Source organism: Cibotium barometz, chromosome 29 (genome assembly GCF_041138505.1).
Source record: "Cibotium barometz isolate CiBa-2024 chromosome 29, ASM4113850v1, whole genome shotgun sequence".
NCBI lineage: Eukaryota > Viridiplantae > Streptophyta > Polypodiopsida > Cyatheales > Cibotiaceae > Cibotium > Cibotium barometz.
In genome coordinates, this window is record NC_141074.1 from 11,813,063 (window position 1) to 11,828,395 (window position 15,333).

General features: G+C 53.2%; 2 protein-coding genes across 4 annotated transcripts in view; both read left to right on the plus strand.

Annotated features, from left to right (window-relative positions):
* LOC147621843 (phosphopantetheine adenylyltransferase 1-like) overlaps nucleotides 1-15,333 on the plus strand; it is a 164,101-nt gene that overhangs the window by 147,473 nt on the left and 1,295 nt on the right. The window contains exons 2-5 of one of the 2 annotated variants that reach the window (XM_086822868.1): nucleotides 12,299-12,466; nucleotides 12,655-12,726; nucleotides 15,051-15,110; nucleotides 15,232-15,326. In XM_086822868.1, the coding sequence (XP_086678994.1) occupies nucleotides 12,320-12,466; nucleotides 12,655-12,726; nucleotides 15,051-15,110; nucleotides 15,232-15,326 (374 nt within the window). In that variant the 5' untranslated portion in view covers nucleotides 12,299-12,319. The remainder of the gene's footprint in view (nucleotides 1-12,298; nucleotides 12,467-12,654; nucleotides 12,727-15,050; nucleotides 15,111-15,231; nucleotides 15,327-15,333) is intronic. The other variant, XM_086822869.1, reaches the window with a different exon arrangement.
* Nucleotides 1-15,333, plus strand: part of LOC147621845 (phosphopantetheine adenylyltransferase 1-like) — a 65,731-nt gene that overhangs the window by 5,212 nt on the left and 45,186 nt on the right. The gene's annotated exons all lie outside the window — the stretch shown is intronic.

Below are 15,333 nucleotides of genomic sequence, written 5' to 3' on the forward strand. Positions count from 1 at the left end.
CTCCTGCTCTCTGAAAGGCTCCAGATGGTCCAGGGCAACCTGTCGGAGCATCCTACTGATCTCCTGCAAACCCCTGTCAAGATCACTGGCTGCCGATCCTCTCCTGAACTGAAGCTCGTGCCAGACCTACTCAACTCTGGTCGCAATCTCGGGCTCCTCTATGAGACAATCTGGAATCCGGACGCTCTGGCCTCGCTCTCCTCTCGTAGGATCCTCGATCTGGAGAAGCACTGGAAAGTGGTCTGAAAACGAGGAGCCTGCAAGTATACCCACAGTGCCACCTCTATCGCAAGCCCACTCATCAATGTAAAACCTGTCGATGCGGGAAAGGTTAACTCCTGTGGCCCGTCTATCCGAGCGCGAGAAAGATAAACTCCCCTGCAACCTGCCAAACTCCGAGAGAGTCCACGGATCCTGGCCTCTCACCTGCAGCACTAGTTCCTCCCAGGCAGCGAGCTCCGGCCCATGAATGGTCTCCTGGCTGCCCCCCATCCTGTCCTCTGCATCCTCCAGCATGTTGCAATCCCCCCCTAGGCACCAATGGTCTGCCATGGGGAGGGACTGCCTAATGGTGCTCCAGAACTCAGCTCTCCCGGTCGCCCCATTAGTAGAAGTTGAGGAAGCCAATGCGGTCTTCCCCAACCCGAAGGATGATCCACTGCGCTCGACCTTGGACCAGAGTGCCAGAATCCACAACCTCGGATAGAAGCTGCTCGCTGACTGAGATGCATACTCCACCCTGGCTCCCTTGGGGGCCATATGCCGGTGACCAAAAAGTGTGACTCTTGCCTGGCAAGATCTTCCCGCAGGTACGGGTACGCCCGGCAGAAAGGTGGTGCTCCTGGATGAAAAGAATATCTATGGGTCCTCCAACGAGAGCCCTTTGGATCTCCTGGCGAAGTCTGCCCCGACCAATGTAGCAGCGAGGTCCACCAAGACCCTGGATGTTCCATGAGAGGATCCTCATGGATGAGCTATGGCAAGTGAAGCAGCCGCCACTGGCTCACCCCTCTCAGCCGGCCTAGATGAGCTGCCCTCCACTTTGTGAGTCTTGGGCGCCGGCTTGGAGGGAGAATAGTCTCTGTCTGTCCGGGTGCGGAGTCTCTCCAAAAAAAGGGTGACCTGTCTCTGAGTCCAGCCCCACTCCACCTTCGCCCTGTCCAGGGCATAGGCGTGAGACCAATCCTCTGCATATATGTATCTAAAGGTAGGCTGCATCCTCGGGGCGGCGTGGAGGAGAATCAGTAACACCGCCTCAACTGAGGTGTGGACCGGATCCGCCCGCCAATCTCCTATACCAAACAAGCTCATGCGGGCCGAGTGTAATCGGGTCTGCAATAAGTCCGTGAGCCCCAAGTCACTGAAGTGGTGAGAAAACTCCAGTATCTGATCACGCAAAACTTCCTCTACAGAGTTGCAATCCCATGCTGTGTCTGGGGCAACACTGAGAGGAAAGGAGAAGGCCACCATGCTGCTCACCACTGAAGGAGAACGAGAGGGATGGCACACCACGCAAACTCGCAAGGGCGGGACCAGTGTCTCGAACGGGCCAGCATCCAGCTGGAGACACCTGAAAAAACCGTAATCCACTGGGAGCCCCATCACTCGCGGGGGCCCCCCAGGGGAGGCTGGAGAGAACTCTGTGGCGGGCGAAGCTATGATCGCCATCTCCACCGGCCCGGAGTGGCGGTGGAAAAGCCGCTGAACTGAACTCTGGCCTACCCAGCTGCGCTGCCCCGGGGCAGTGGGTGGTCTGGAGGAGTATCCTGGAGAGGCCGAGGGAGGGATGGTGGCTCGTGGAGAGGAGGGGGGAGAGCGAGGAGAGGATGGAGAGGCATCTGCCAGAGGAGAGGTGTCAAGGGGGGCCGCTGGGGGAGGCGGGAGGGGGGGGGCTGGGGGGGGGTGGAAGGAGTGCTCTCCAAGTGAGGGGCCGGGGGTCGCAGAGTGCGGCCCGGGATCCTCAGGAATCTGCTCCATGAAGGGGGCGGGGCCCCCCGCGGGGGGAGGCGGGAGCGGGGTCTCCACGTGGGGGGCTCCACCGGCGGCCTCAACGGGCACTGAGACTGAATCCTCGTCCATCGGGGTGGGACCTGCTGGCTGCCTATCCCTGACTGGAGCATAAGTGCGGGTAGGTGCCTGGACGCCAGCCGGAGTCGCCTGTCCGCCAGCCTGTGCTGCCTGCTGGCGTCTGCGACGGTCCCTGCGGGTCGGGCGTTTCCGCCGGCAAACCTCTTGCCATCCGCCAGCCTCCTGGGTCTGCGCGGCATCCTCCGCCGGGGCCTGCTCGTCAGATGATGGCGTCTGCTGAGACGAGCCAGGGATGTCCGGTCTCTGAGGTGGATGGCCACCCCTCGGGCCTCCTGAAGGGGGTCCAGAGGCGGCAGAGCGTGAAGGATGAACCCCCTTGCGGGGACAGGCGCGTGCGAGGTGGCCCATCTCCCGACAGATGTAGCACTGGCCGGGGAGGCCCAAATACTCCACGCGCTGTATCAGATGTCCTCCAGAAAGACAAGGGAGGAGGATCGTCCTCGGGAGGGACTCCGGTGACGGAACCACAACACGAATGGCCGGGAGTCCTGCTGCCCGAGCTATCACTGAAGCCGCTGTCTGAGGCGTCTCCACCACCTGCCCGAACGCCTTGCCAATGGATGACAAGAGGGGCAAGTACTCCCTGCGGAGTCCAGGAAAGCAGATAGTGATGGGGAAACCTGTCGCGCCTGCTAGCGGGTCAGAAGCGGGGTCGAAACCGTGAGTCCATCGCGCCAAGAACGCCCGGGATGAGCGGAGGGCAATGGGGCTCCGAGCCAGCACCGTCTGAGCTGCCTGGGGGGACTCGAAATCCACCTGGTAGTAGCCACGTCCCAAAAAATCGACGCTGACGATCTTGGCAGGCACGCCAACGAGGCTGCCTTGCAGAAGGTCGCGAAGCTCTCTCCGCATCGGACGGCTACCCACTATCTTGCAGACCAAGGAGGAGGCCTCAAGAGCGGATACTGTGGAAACAAACAACTGATGATCTGCATCTGTGAACTCCAGACGGAGACCGGAATCGGCAGGGGTAGTCGGAGCGGCTTCCATGGAGTCCTCCAGAGGGAAAAGGCCAGAGACCGGGGTCACCAACAGGAGGGACACAGCCCTACGAGGAAACGGAGAGGCGGAAAGAGAGAGGATAGCGGGGGCGGAGGGGGGGGGAGGGGGGAGCTGAGGCGGGGGAGCTAGCGGTGGGAGGAGGGGCGAGACGGAGGGGGAGGTGAGGGAGAAGGCGGGGGGGGGGGAGAGATGGCGGGGACAGGCGGGGGGGGGAGAGGGGGACGCGCGACGGTGAGAAGCAGCAAGACGGGAGGGGGGATGAGGCGGAGCTCGCAGGAGCAGATCGACAGTCACTCCTATACCATGATCCAATTATATGCCACAGAGCTTTTCAGAGGGCTTGATCTTTCTTATCCCCAAGGGGGAGGGAGTATCAGATGCTATTCAGCATTGGAGACCTATTACGATCCTCAACACTGTCTACAAGGTCTTAGCAAAGGCCTTGAGTTTGAGGATCCAGCCCTTCCTGGGGGAGTTGATTCATGCTACCCAGACAGGATTCGTCAAGGAGCGTAGTATCCTTGACAACATTTTCACATTCTGGGAGGCGACGGCCCGAGCTAGATTTCTTGGTGAGGACTTGGTCGTGATGCATCTCGATTTTGAGAAGGCATACGATAGAGTCGATTGGGGTTTCTTAGAGGGCACTATGCTTCGCCTGGGCTTTGAGCCAGTTTGGATTCGAGGGGTGGCGGCTCTATACTCCACAGCTCGTAGCCAGGTGCTGATTGCAGGAGGACGGGCGCCGAGTTTTGAGTTGACCAGATCAGTCCGTCAGGGGTGTCCTCTCGCCCCGTTTCTTTTTCTCTTCTTTGCTGAGGCTATGAGCATGTATCTGACGGCAGAGGAGGTTGGTTTGAGAGGACTCCACAGCTCCCAGTTCGGGGGGAGGACCTGCTCGATGCTGAGTTTGCTGATGACACGGGTTTATTTTTGCATGGCCATGAGGCCAATCTTCAGCGGGTAGAGCAGTCACTCCAGGTTTTTAGTGCAACTTCGGGAGCATTGATCAATTGGCGCAAGACCGTGGCCTTTTGGATCAGTAGCGCTCCCACTCCGTCATGGAGCCCAGACCCCGGTTTTAGATGGATTCCTCCTGGCACAGCAGTGAGATATTTGGGATGCCAGATTGGACTAGATTTGTCACCTGAGCAGCAGATTGCCCCGCTTCTTCTGAGCATTCAGAAGAAGCTTTTGTATTGGAGTACAGCTCGGCTCTCCTTGGCTGGGAGGGTGGTGGTGGCAAATCAGGTGCTTTTAGCGACCATGTGGTACATCACGTCTTGCTGGATCTTCTCGAGCTCTTGCATCAGCCAGGTACAGAGGCTGATCAGGAACTTTCTTTGGTCTGGGCGGGATGGTCAGCCAGCCCGGACTAAGGTTGCTTGGGCAGTTATTACACTTCCGTTGGCCCAGGGAGGCTTGGGCATTATAGATCCAGTTGATCAGAGTAGAGCCTTATTGGGGAAGCTTATTGTTCGGGGGCTGCTTCCAGGCACTGAGCCTTGGAAAGAGCTCCTTTTGCAGCGGCTGCAGGCTCGGGCTCCCCCAGCAGGGGGCACTTGGGCACCAGAGATACGATGGATCTTCATAGAGATGAGGAGGACAGGCCTCATTAGAGGTTGGGAGGACAGATTTGCCTTGAGCATCCTGAGAGCTTGGGAGTTACTGAGACCGGGACTCTCTCAGAGACCTCCTTGTGATGAGGAGCGGGCCAGACAGCTGCTCATCTGGAACCCAGCGGTTCGCCCAGAGCAGGGTCATATGGTGGGTTCTCGGCCTCGTCTAGCCTGGGAACCATTGGCGGCAAGCCCAACACGTAGTTTTGGAGACTGGCAAGCCTTCTGCAGTCTTCCAGAGGAGTTCAGAGGGGGGCTGATTATGAGGGATGACATTCAGGAGGCACTCAGAGGAGTGGTTCATGCCTCTCGAGCCAGTGGCCCCACAGTGGATGGGAGCCTTTACACAGTTGGAGATCCTGATTGCTGTCAGAGCTTGCACTGAGGATGGCAGATGCCTCTACTATGAGATCCAGGATGAGGGCAGACTGCAGAGAGTGGAGGTGGAGTCGCCTTTGGTTGCAGAGTGCATCTTTCAGAGGATACGGGTAGTGGCCGCTGCTTCTCGGAGGTGGCATATTGACCCAGACCCTGCAGATGTGGACTCCGATTGGCGCATATGGGCATATGCAGCGCGCCCCTTGGCCCGGCTCCAGTGGGACCCTGGCGAGTACGAGTGGCATGATCCTTATGCATCCCTGGAGGCCACAGAGATCACCTTTTTCCAGTATACTGTTCGGTTGGGGCGGCAGATTTTGACGGTGCGGAGGATTGTCTCTCCAGCTGCATCGGGGCATTGGCGGCTACAGGGACTCTCACAGGAGTTCCTGGAGGATTTTTGGACCAGGCTCTGGGCTTGTTGACAGGCACGTAGGATCTCGACTTTCCAGTGGTGGCTGGTCGCCCACAGGGGCTCTGCAGTTGGCACCTGGCTTGTCTACAGCAGTCTTCCGGCGGCCTGCGTCCGATGCGGCCACCCTATGGAGACTCAGAGACATTGCCTATGGGACTGCCCTCAGGCGCGCAGCAGATTTGGCTGCGGCGGCGGATGCTGCACATTCTGGCCCCCCTCTCTCCAGAGGGTATATATACGTGGGGTGCCGCTGCTTGGTCGACTTCGTCAGGGCCTGCTATGGGCTATGAGACGGAGCAGGACAGCCAGGCCATCAGATTCATTAGGGACCAGCCTCGCCTGGTTCCTTCACCGGATTTCTCGTCCGCCAGTTGGACACAGGAGAGGGATCTACGATGGGAGCTCCTGAGCAGCCTCACCATCTGGTTCACCTGGAGGGCCCGGTGTTTTAGGGCCTTTGAGGGGAGATTGGAGCCACCAGCAGAGACTATTCGGGGGATTTGGCAGGAGTTGATCCACACCTTGCGAGGACAGTATGACCGCATCCGGGGCGACTCGGATGAGGCGATCTTGCGGCGCCAGGCCTTTCACACCACTTGGCGCAGCGGCCCCTTCTATACCCTTCATGCGGGGTCCCCCCGCTGGCACTACAGGCCACCTGTTTGGCTTTTCCCCCCTCCTATTGTATGATATAGCCCCTCAGTTCTTTGTACTGATACTTGTACTTTTTAGCACCTAGGGAGAGTCTCCCTGGCTGCCTTGCTTTGATCTCTGCTCTGTTTTCTTATGAGCAGGAGAGAGCCTTTTGTAGCCCTTCGGGCGTTTTTATATAACTAATGAAGGATCTTTTCTCGGAAAAAAAAAAAGGTTGTATACCCTCCCAGATCTTCTGGCAGTGTAAATAGATTTTGTATCCTATGGGATATAGATAAACAAACCCTTGACAGGGTTGCAATGGATGTTGAAATGCAAGGAATCCTGACACACAGGAAGTTTTCTTTAAGCTCAAATGGAGAAATTTTGCGAGTTCTTGTTTTACTTGTAAAAAGTTTGGACATATGCAATCGGAATGTCCATCGCTTTTACTACGTCTGCCTGTTGGCGGCCATGCCCCCTCCTCCAGCTTCTCTTGTCCCTATTGTGCAAACTCAAAAGGGGAAGAATGTAACTCCATCATAGCATGTAGGCTTGGATAAAGGGAAAGCTAAAGTTGCCACAAGAAGCTTTCATGCGGTAAATGCGAAAGATAAAGATAGACTTGATTCTGATGCACGGCAGACTCCCAAAGAAACAATAACTCCTAGACTGTGGCCTTTGGTCTCACGCAATTGGAGACAGGGGGCTTCTACATCTAGATCGACTACTCACGCGCTTGACACTTCAGGCAATATTACAGGAGTAGGCAGGATGTGGGCTGCGGTAGTGAGAGGTGATTCTTTGTTTGCTCATGGTGCAGAAACCTCATTGCATACGAATACGGCTGATGTTCAAGCTACAGAATGCTCTTTACATGGTGACATAGGCAGCCAAGCTGCCATGCAAGTTGAGGTATAGCCTTTCCTTTCATCTGTATTGTAAATATGTTAATATCAATCAAGTGTTTTACTTACAATATACAAGGCCTCTATGATGTAAATAAATGGAGGCTTTTTTGGTCATATATAAATACTATGCATCCCCATGTGGTTTGTTTCCATACACTTGATAAAGCTTGCATGAGAGAGAGAGAGAGAGAGAGTTGTATTAATGTCTACAAAAGGCCAAAATGACCTATGAGACCAAAAGATTACATCATGTCCATGAAATACATCATCATGTGGCTACTAAAAATAAAAATCAAAGAAAGTAACAAGAGCTGAAATGTCAGATCTGATCCCAAAACAAAAAGTGTCCAGCTCTCATATCACCCTACACTGCAACATGGCACTGTAGTAAAGCTGGGGCTGTGGCGGGGGAAAGTCCTATGGTGGTGGGAGAGGATGGCTTTGATCCTCTTGCAGTGACATGAGCGTGGGCGGGGACCACGAGGTTGAGGGCGTCGGGCTCTGCATAGCTCAATGGCTCTATCTAGTGTCACTCCTCACGGCCGAGCTCTTGCATTAGCCTGAAGGTCGGGTGTAGTGGGTGAATCTGCCCTTGTCACTCTAGTTTGGAAGAAGTCGGTGAGAGCTCTCTACACTGGTCCTTTGACAGGTACTGCTAGTCTAGGCTGCAAAGGGACTCCTTGTGTCTACGAAGCTCCAAGAGGAAAAGTCCCAAGCATCTCTAGTCTGGAAAAACGTTCCCATCCGCAATTCAGTAGGAAAGCAGTAAAAAAGCCTATGAAGATTATCGTATAATAATCCATCGCACTTCGTTCGAAATGCGCAACTTGCGGCCTAAGATTCAAATAGCACTTTCACTATAAAAAGCACCTAATCTTGCGATCCATCTGACCTTGGGTACTTGCACTGAGCATTGAAGGTGGACTCAAGATAATCCATGATCCTGGAAAGTGATCCAAGGCAATGGAACCTGTCAGAATGCGCAGCGGAAGACTAACGCATGTAGGAGACGCATCACCATCGAGCTCCACGAACACCCCCAACAGGCACTGGAGCATCCCTCCATCGGGCTCCCATCTCCCGGTGAGCTGCCTCCCAAAAAACCGGCCAAAGGAGATGACTATGACAAGGTGCCACTCTAGCCTATATATGGCTCTTCAACTTCCCATGCTTCCACTTATGGGATAATCCAAGGCACCTTCTAGCCATAGATCACACGCTCGAAATCGCCAACCTTCCAACACCCTCCCTCGATTCGAGCTCTGCAAGCCACCAAGGCGCTAGGGGGTCGTCCCCAGGACCACACACGCCTGAGCCGCCCAGGACCACACACGCCCAGGCTCTGATACCATGTCAGAATGCGCAGCGGAAGACTAACGCACGTAGGAGACGCATCACCATCGAGCTCCACGAACACCCCCAACGGGCACTGCAGCATCCCTCCACCGGGCTCCCATCTCTCGGTGAGCTGCCTCCCAAAAAACCGGCCGGAGGAGATGACTATGACAAGGTGCCACTCTAGCCTCTATATGGCTCTTCAACTTCCCATGCTTCCACTTATGGGATAATCCAAGGCACCTTCTAGCCATGGATCACACGCTCGAAATCGCCAACCTTCCAACAGAACCTCCCCATAATCTCATAGTATACTGGGCATCTGCATACATAGTGGGCCTCTGTCTCAACCTCTGTGTGACAAAGCTGACATATCCTATCCTTTGGTGCAGTTGACCTCGGCCCATATCTGGCTATCTCCACTCTCAATTGATGGGATGAGGTGCGGATCTGTCCAATCGCACATCGCACCCCAAATGACAGACATGTGTCCATGTAGTGCGGACGTGTGATGAAGCCGTCCTCTGTTAGGCGAAGAAAATTGTCCTTGTAAAAGGCCATCTTTGTCCCAAGGGGTTGGACAGGTGGGTGCCAAGTCCTCTAAGTATCTGGTCTCACGATGTCCTTCTTGATGACCTTTTTCAGCTTTGTGCAGCTGAGAGCAAAGGAGGGCGCCTCTATGCTATACTGGAACGGAGGGAGTGCCTCCATCTGCATGCCATGCATACCAAACCCAGTACTCACTTGCGCATACCAACACTGCATATCTCTGTCTAGTGCTAGGTGTTTGGAGGAAAAGTCCCAAGCATCTCTGGTCTGGAAAATCCATGATCCTGGAAAGTGAACCAAGGCAGTGGAACCTCCCCCTAATCTCATAGTATACTGGGCATTTGCATACATATTGGGCCTCTGTCTCAACCTCTGTGTGACAAAGCTGACATGTCCTAATATCTGGCTATCTCCACTCTCAACTGATGGGATGAGGTGCGGATTTGTCCAATCGCACATCGCACCCCAAATGACAGACGTGTGTCCATGTAGTGTAGACATGTGATGAAGCCGTCCTCTATTACCCTGTAAAAGGCCAGCTTTGTCCGAAGGGGTTGGATGGGTGGGTGCCAAGTCCCCTAAGTATCTAGTCTCACGATGTCCTTCCTGATGACCTTGTTCAGCTCTGTGCGGCTGAGAGCAAAGGAGGGCGCCTCTATGCTATACTAGAACGGAGGGAGTGCCTCCATCTGCATGCCATGCATACCAAACCCAGTACTCACCTACGCATACCCACACTGCATGTCTCCGTCTAGTGCTAGCTGTCTGGAGGACTCTAGGGCGAGCCTGGGGTATCTGTCTGGTGGGAGCTCCCATAATTTGTGCCAGTATGTCACTGTCTGGAAAATAGCCTCTGTCACAATTGGTGCAGCCCCTATCTCCGCCCGCACAATCTCATGTGGCATTGATGGCTTACTTCTAATCATGCGTGAGATCACTAGCGGCCTCTCCATCAGCTTCCACCCATCATATACATCTCCATGTCTGTCTCAACTGGCCTGTCCCTCCGTCTCCTCCTATGGTATAAACTAGGACCCCAAATGGGAGCTCCAATTGTAGTGCGGGTGACTAGTGTGTCAAATAGCCAGAGCTTTGTCCTCGGCTCCTGAAACTGTATCTGTGAGCACTGCCTCTCAAGTAAGCCCAAGGCTGCATAGCCACGCATCAATCTGGTTTCGGCTGCCATCCGCATAGAGAAACACAATCCAGTAAAAGTGATCCCAAGGTATACATAAGAGGTCACATGCCCCACTAGCTCCCCACTATATGTAAACTGTTGTGCAGATCTGCATATCCACTGCGAGGAGGTGTCAAAGATCATAACCTTGGTCTTCCCAAGGTTTATGGTGAGGTCCCAATCCTCGCAAAAGGCATGTAATGCATCCAAGTGTCTCTGTAGCCCCTCTGGTGAGTTAGAAATGAGGACAATGTCATCTGCATACAATAGAATGGGTATCAAAACTCCTACCAAAAGTTCTCCTGGACCTCTGTGTCTGTCTATGTAGTCAGACACGTCATCAATGTAGAGCCCAAATAGAGTGGGAGATAAGGGACATTCCTGTTTCACCCCGAGAGTGCTATGTATGTCCTCTGATCCCCCCCCCCCCCCCCCTCGGGGCCCACACTCTGCCAATGATGACAAACTCATAGAGCGTGAGGATCCCCAAAGCATCTCTGTTGGTACTCCCATGTCTTGCAGTCTCCTCATCAATTTGGCCTGTGGGATTGTGTCAAAAGCCTTGCGGAAATCCACAAAGCAGCAGTATATCCGGTGCCCATGTGCTCTCCCCTCCTCAATGATACCCGGTAATGTGAAGATGTGGTCCAGTGCGGAATGCCCTCTCCGGAAACGTGCCTGCCTTGGTGCTCTGAGTCTCTGCTCCTCCGCCCATGTGCTGAGCTCATGCTCCAAGATCGATCCATAAATCTTGGCCAATGTGTGGCCTATCATAATAGTCATGTAGTTACCGGGATCCATGGGGTGACCTACTTTCAGAATGGGCTCAATGATATTAGAAGACCAACTGGCAGGAAAACCCTCGCATAGGGCCTTGTTAAACATATGAACTAGAAGTGGAGCCAATACATCCATTGCATGTGAAGTGCTCAGCAATCAGCCCATCATGATCCTGTGCTCTCCCATTCTGCATCCTGTCAATAGCATCTCTCACCACGCTCCAGTGGAAGGAGTGGGGGGGGCGAGGCTTAGGAGGGTGGGGAAGAGGTGGTTGTCCAGGTGAAGTGGTCTCTTGGGTGGCGGTGGTGGTGGTGTGGTAAGGCTAGTGGCTGGATGGTGTATTGGCATGTGAGGGAGAAATGAGCTGCAACATCAATGGGGCGGGGTGAAATGGTAAAATCCGAGATGAGGGGTACCAAGGAGAGAGAGCCCACCAAGTAGTCCACTGTACTAGCTCCATGTCCGAAGGGGTAGCAAGTGAAGGCGCCCACCAGGCAAGGCCATTATAAATGGCTAATCCATGAGCTCCTCCAAGGGCTAGGAGGTACTCCCCATAGTCTGTACGGGCTTTCATGTCCTGTGATGCCCGCTCGAGATCTGTGCCCATAATGTCATCTGCTGGTACATGGGATCCTCTGTCTCAAAGAAAGGTACCTGTGCCCTACCGGTGCGGGCGTTGAAGTCTCCAGCGAGGATATCCCCTATATTGGAGAACTTCAAAATGTCCTCATAGAGTGGCAGGTATGGAGACTCCCCATGGGTGGCATATTTGGATGTGGATGGTGCAAAGTAGCACACTGCAAAGAAGATATCTCTGGCCCTCTCCGCCCTGATCCTCACCCACATGAACTGTGCATCCTCATCCTGTCTGACCACCTGTATCACATGCTGCAGTCCCTATCTGTATAATATGGCTACTCCTCCTGAACCACTAGTGCCGCCTACTGTCCATGGCTGTGGACGGTGGACAGACTCCCATCTATATCCCCGCATCTTAGGTAAAGGGCTTCTCTGGCAATGGTGCGTTGCTGTATAAAGATCCATGTCACGCCCTCTAAATGTTGCTTCGAACAGACCTGCATCTATTCGTAGAGCGCCATTGCAGTTCCAGACCGCAATCTCTAGTGTGGTGCCATAAGTCACACACCGTCATGGAGAGCGCCGCTCGGTGATAACCACGCTCCCTTCTCTGTACACTGCCCACTTTCCTGCCCTACGCACTTCCAGTATGCGAGGCATGCACTCCCTCCTGTGTGCCACCTGGGCATCTAATTTTAGAGTATTTAAGGTCTTTAGGACTGCTTTCTATAAGTCACTTTAAAGAAAACTTATTGATGTTTGTTTGCTTTCTTAATTATAGTCCTTAGCACTCTTGAATCTCATTCCAAGATCTCGACGTGTTCTTATCCAGATATTTTAGTTGTGTAAGAAGATGGCCGCAAGTGCAACTTGTAATGATAGTGATTTTGAACATTTTCTGGATTCAAAAGAGTATTCTTTGCCATCTGATCTGTACAATTCTGTTATTCTTGGGGGCACCTTTGACCACCTTCACGATGGACATCGATGCCTTCTTAAGGCAAGTCATTTATACCCCTGGTCTTGCTTTATTTTTTGAAAACGAGTCAACAAAGTATGTTTTAAGGCTTGCAAAAAACAAAGTCTAGGTCATAGTACTTTTATCTTTTTGAGAGGAGGCTTAGGTAAAAAGCACAAGGTAAGAAGGAATTTCCTAAAAAGTTTTGTGGTGTTGCTTTGGATTTATAGGCTACTGCAGACTTGGCCAAAGGACGTGTTGTGATAGGAATAACTATTGGACCGATGCTGGAAAGCAAAGAGGTAATGTATCGTTCCGAGTTCTATTTGAATTCTTTTGTTGTGAAAAAAATCAAGCAAGGGCTCTACTCCAACCCTCATGACCCCTTATGGCAGTCCACCATCTAGGGCTGATTTTAAAGTCAATCGTGCCCTCATTGCCCCCACGTAGCTCCATGCAGCCACCTCTATGCTGGCAATTTAAGTTCTTTGTTGCCACATGGCTTGCTCAATTGGGAGTATCAACTAAACCATGTGAAATATCCCGTAGTTCAAAATTCGATATATCTGAATATATCAGAACTTATTACATCAACGGGGTTTAGGGCATCTGATATGAGGGGAGGATAGTATGGCTTCAAATAAAGACTGGGTCGAGGAACAATCTAGGTGGCAGATCCAAGAGGTAGGCATTGTCATGCACTTGCTTGAGGATTTTGAAGTGTGTGAGGTACCCTTGAGCCTTTCCTTGGGGAGATGTAGGTAAACCATATTTCCAAAATCAAAGTGTATATGATCCCTATGTCTATCTGCCTAGAGCTTTTACTTGGACTGAATTTTGCTCCAAAGTTACTTGCATGACAAAGTTCTTAGCTTTTTGAATGCGGAGCTGTGAGCCCCCCTACCTGCGCCCTGCCTTCTGTGCGCTGTGCCTTTCCCCCCCTCTGCCCGCCATCGCCCTCTTGACCCTTCTCGCTTCTGCACGACCCCCCTTCCGCCTCCTGCCCACCCTCCAGCCCCCGTTCGCATCATGCCCCTCCCTCCCCATCCCCATCCCCATCCCCCCCCCCCCCCCCCCCTCCTCTCCCCCTCTTTCCCCTGCCCCTGTTTTGGTGTTTTCCCTGCTTTCTGCCCCTGCTCCTCTGCTCCCTCGCCTCTTCATCTCTCTTGCTGGCCGCTTCTCTTCCGCTCTTTTTCCTTCATTCAAGCCTCCCCTCCTTGCTTCCCCCCCTTCAGCGTTTCTTCAAGGCAGGTTTTCAGCTTTCAGGCAAGTTTCGGCCTCTTCTGGTCTTGAACCCTCGGGAGGACTCCATGGCAGCTGCTCTGTCATCCCCAACCTAGGCTGCCATCCCTTGCCTCTTTTTTTCAGAAGCAGACTTCCAGCTCCTCACTTTGACAGTCGAGTCCTTAGAGGCCTCCACCTTGGTATGCGAGATTGTGGGTAGCTTCCTGGCACGCAGACAGCTCAGGGATCTATTACAGCCTAGCCTCCTTGGCGCGCCTTGAAAGATCACTGATATTCATCCCTTAGGGCGTGGCTACTACCAGGTTGAGTTTGACTCACTAGCAGGTTCTAACAGAGTCACGCAGCCGAGCCCCATCACATTGCGTACGGCCCAGGCCTTCTTTGCGAGGTGGCAGCATGGCGTCGACCCAGCATCCAACCCTTTGGCTGGCGTTTGAGGATTTCCCATGATAGTCTGCTTCCCAGACCTTAGGAAGGAGTACCTTCCTTTCCTCCCAGTGATAGGTGGTGCTATCGGGAGAGTGATGGATTCCATCCCTTCGTATTTGCATAGCCTCTCCAAAGACAGTGCCATCGGGAAGCCTGGAGTTCAAACCCCAAGAGGCGCCACAAACCGCCTTAGGGCGAGCTTTCACATCACTTTTGGGCAGGCTTACCAAGCAACTACAGAAGGATCTACTACTGGAAAGAAAGCATAAACCGTTGAATCCTATCCCTTGAAGGAGGTGGTTGGGGGGGGAGGGGGGGGATGAAGGACCGGCAAAAGGACCAGAGGGCTGTGGGCAGGTGGGGGGCTGCCCATTGCAGGCCCTCCCTCCTCTGTGTCCCTTACCCGACAGCCATCCGCTTGTTGAAACCTGCCGCCTTCTCCTCCCACTTCCTTACCCCCCTTCCCCTGCTTCTTTGTGTCACCCCCTCACTTGCCTGTCTCCAGCTATCCCTGTCGGCATCATCCCCCCTCCCAAAATCCACCCCACCCCACCCCACCCCACCCCATCTCCACCCAACAAAAACTGGACCCCCACTTTGGACAAGTTTTTCAGTATTCTGTTTTTCTCGCCCCTTTCATTGTACCCTTCTGCTCCGAGCAGCTGCCCACTGCTGCCACCTCCTTGAAAGGAAAGCAGGAGAAGGGGGGGCTGGGTGTCAGTGTGAAAGGCGCACAGGGATAGCCAAAAAATACTTTTGATTTGAGCTTTTGATATATCCTGCAAATTTTGCTTCTCGTCTTGTTTGCTAAGTGTTTCCATGTACTTACTGGGATTTGAATAGTATGTTGCAAGAAGCCAAGTATCTTTTCTGGAGCCTATTGCAAGCAATCTGTTACATCCTCATTATAGATTGCAAGGTTAATGCAGTTTCCAATGTACTGATTTGGCAGCTTGCTCATTTGATAGAGCCATTTGAAACAAGGAAAAAAGCTGTGGAAGATTACCTCAAGGTATGCTTCAAAGTTAAAAGATGGCGTTCCTTAAAAGTTTCATGACTAGTGTGTGTGTGTGTGTAAGAGAGAGAGAGAGAGAGAGAGAGAGGTAACATAATGAACTTTTTGGTAATGGCAGTCAGTAAAACCAGAGCTAGAAGTGCAGATACATCCTATCTCAGATCCATATGGCCCATCTATTGTGGATGAAGAGTTGGAAGCCATTGTTGTCAGGTGCTTC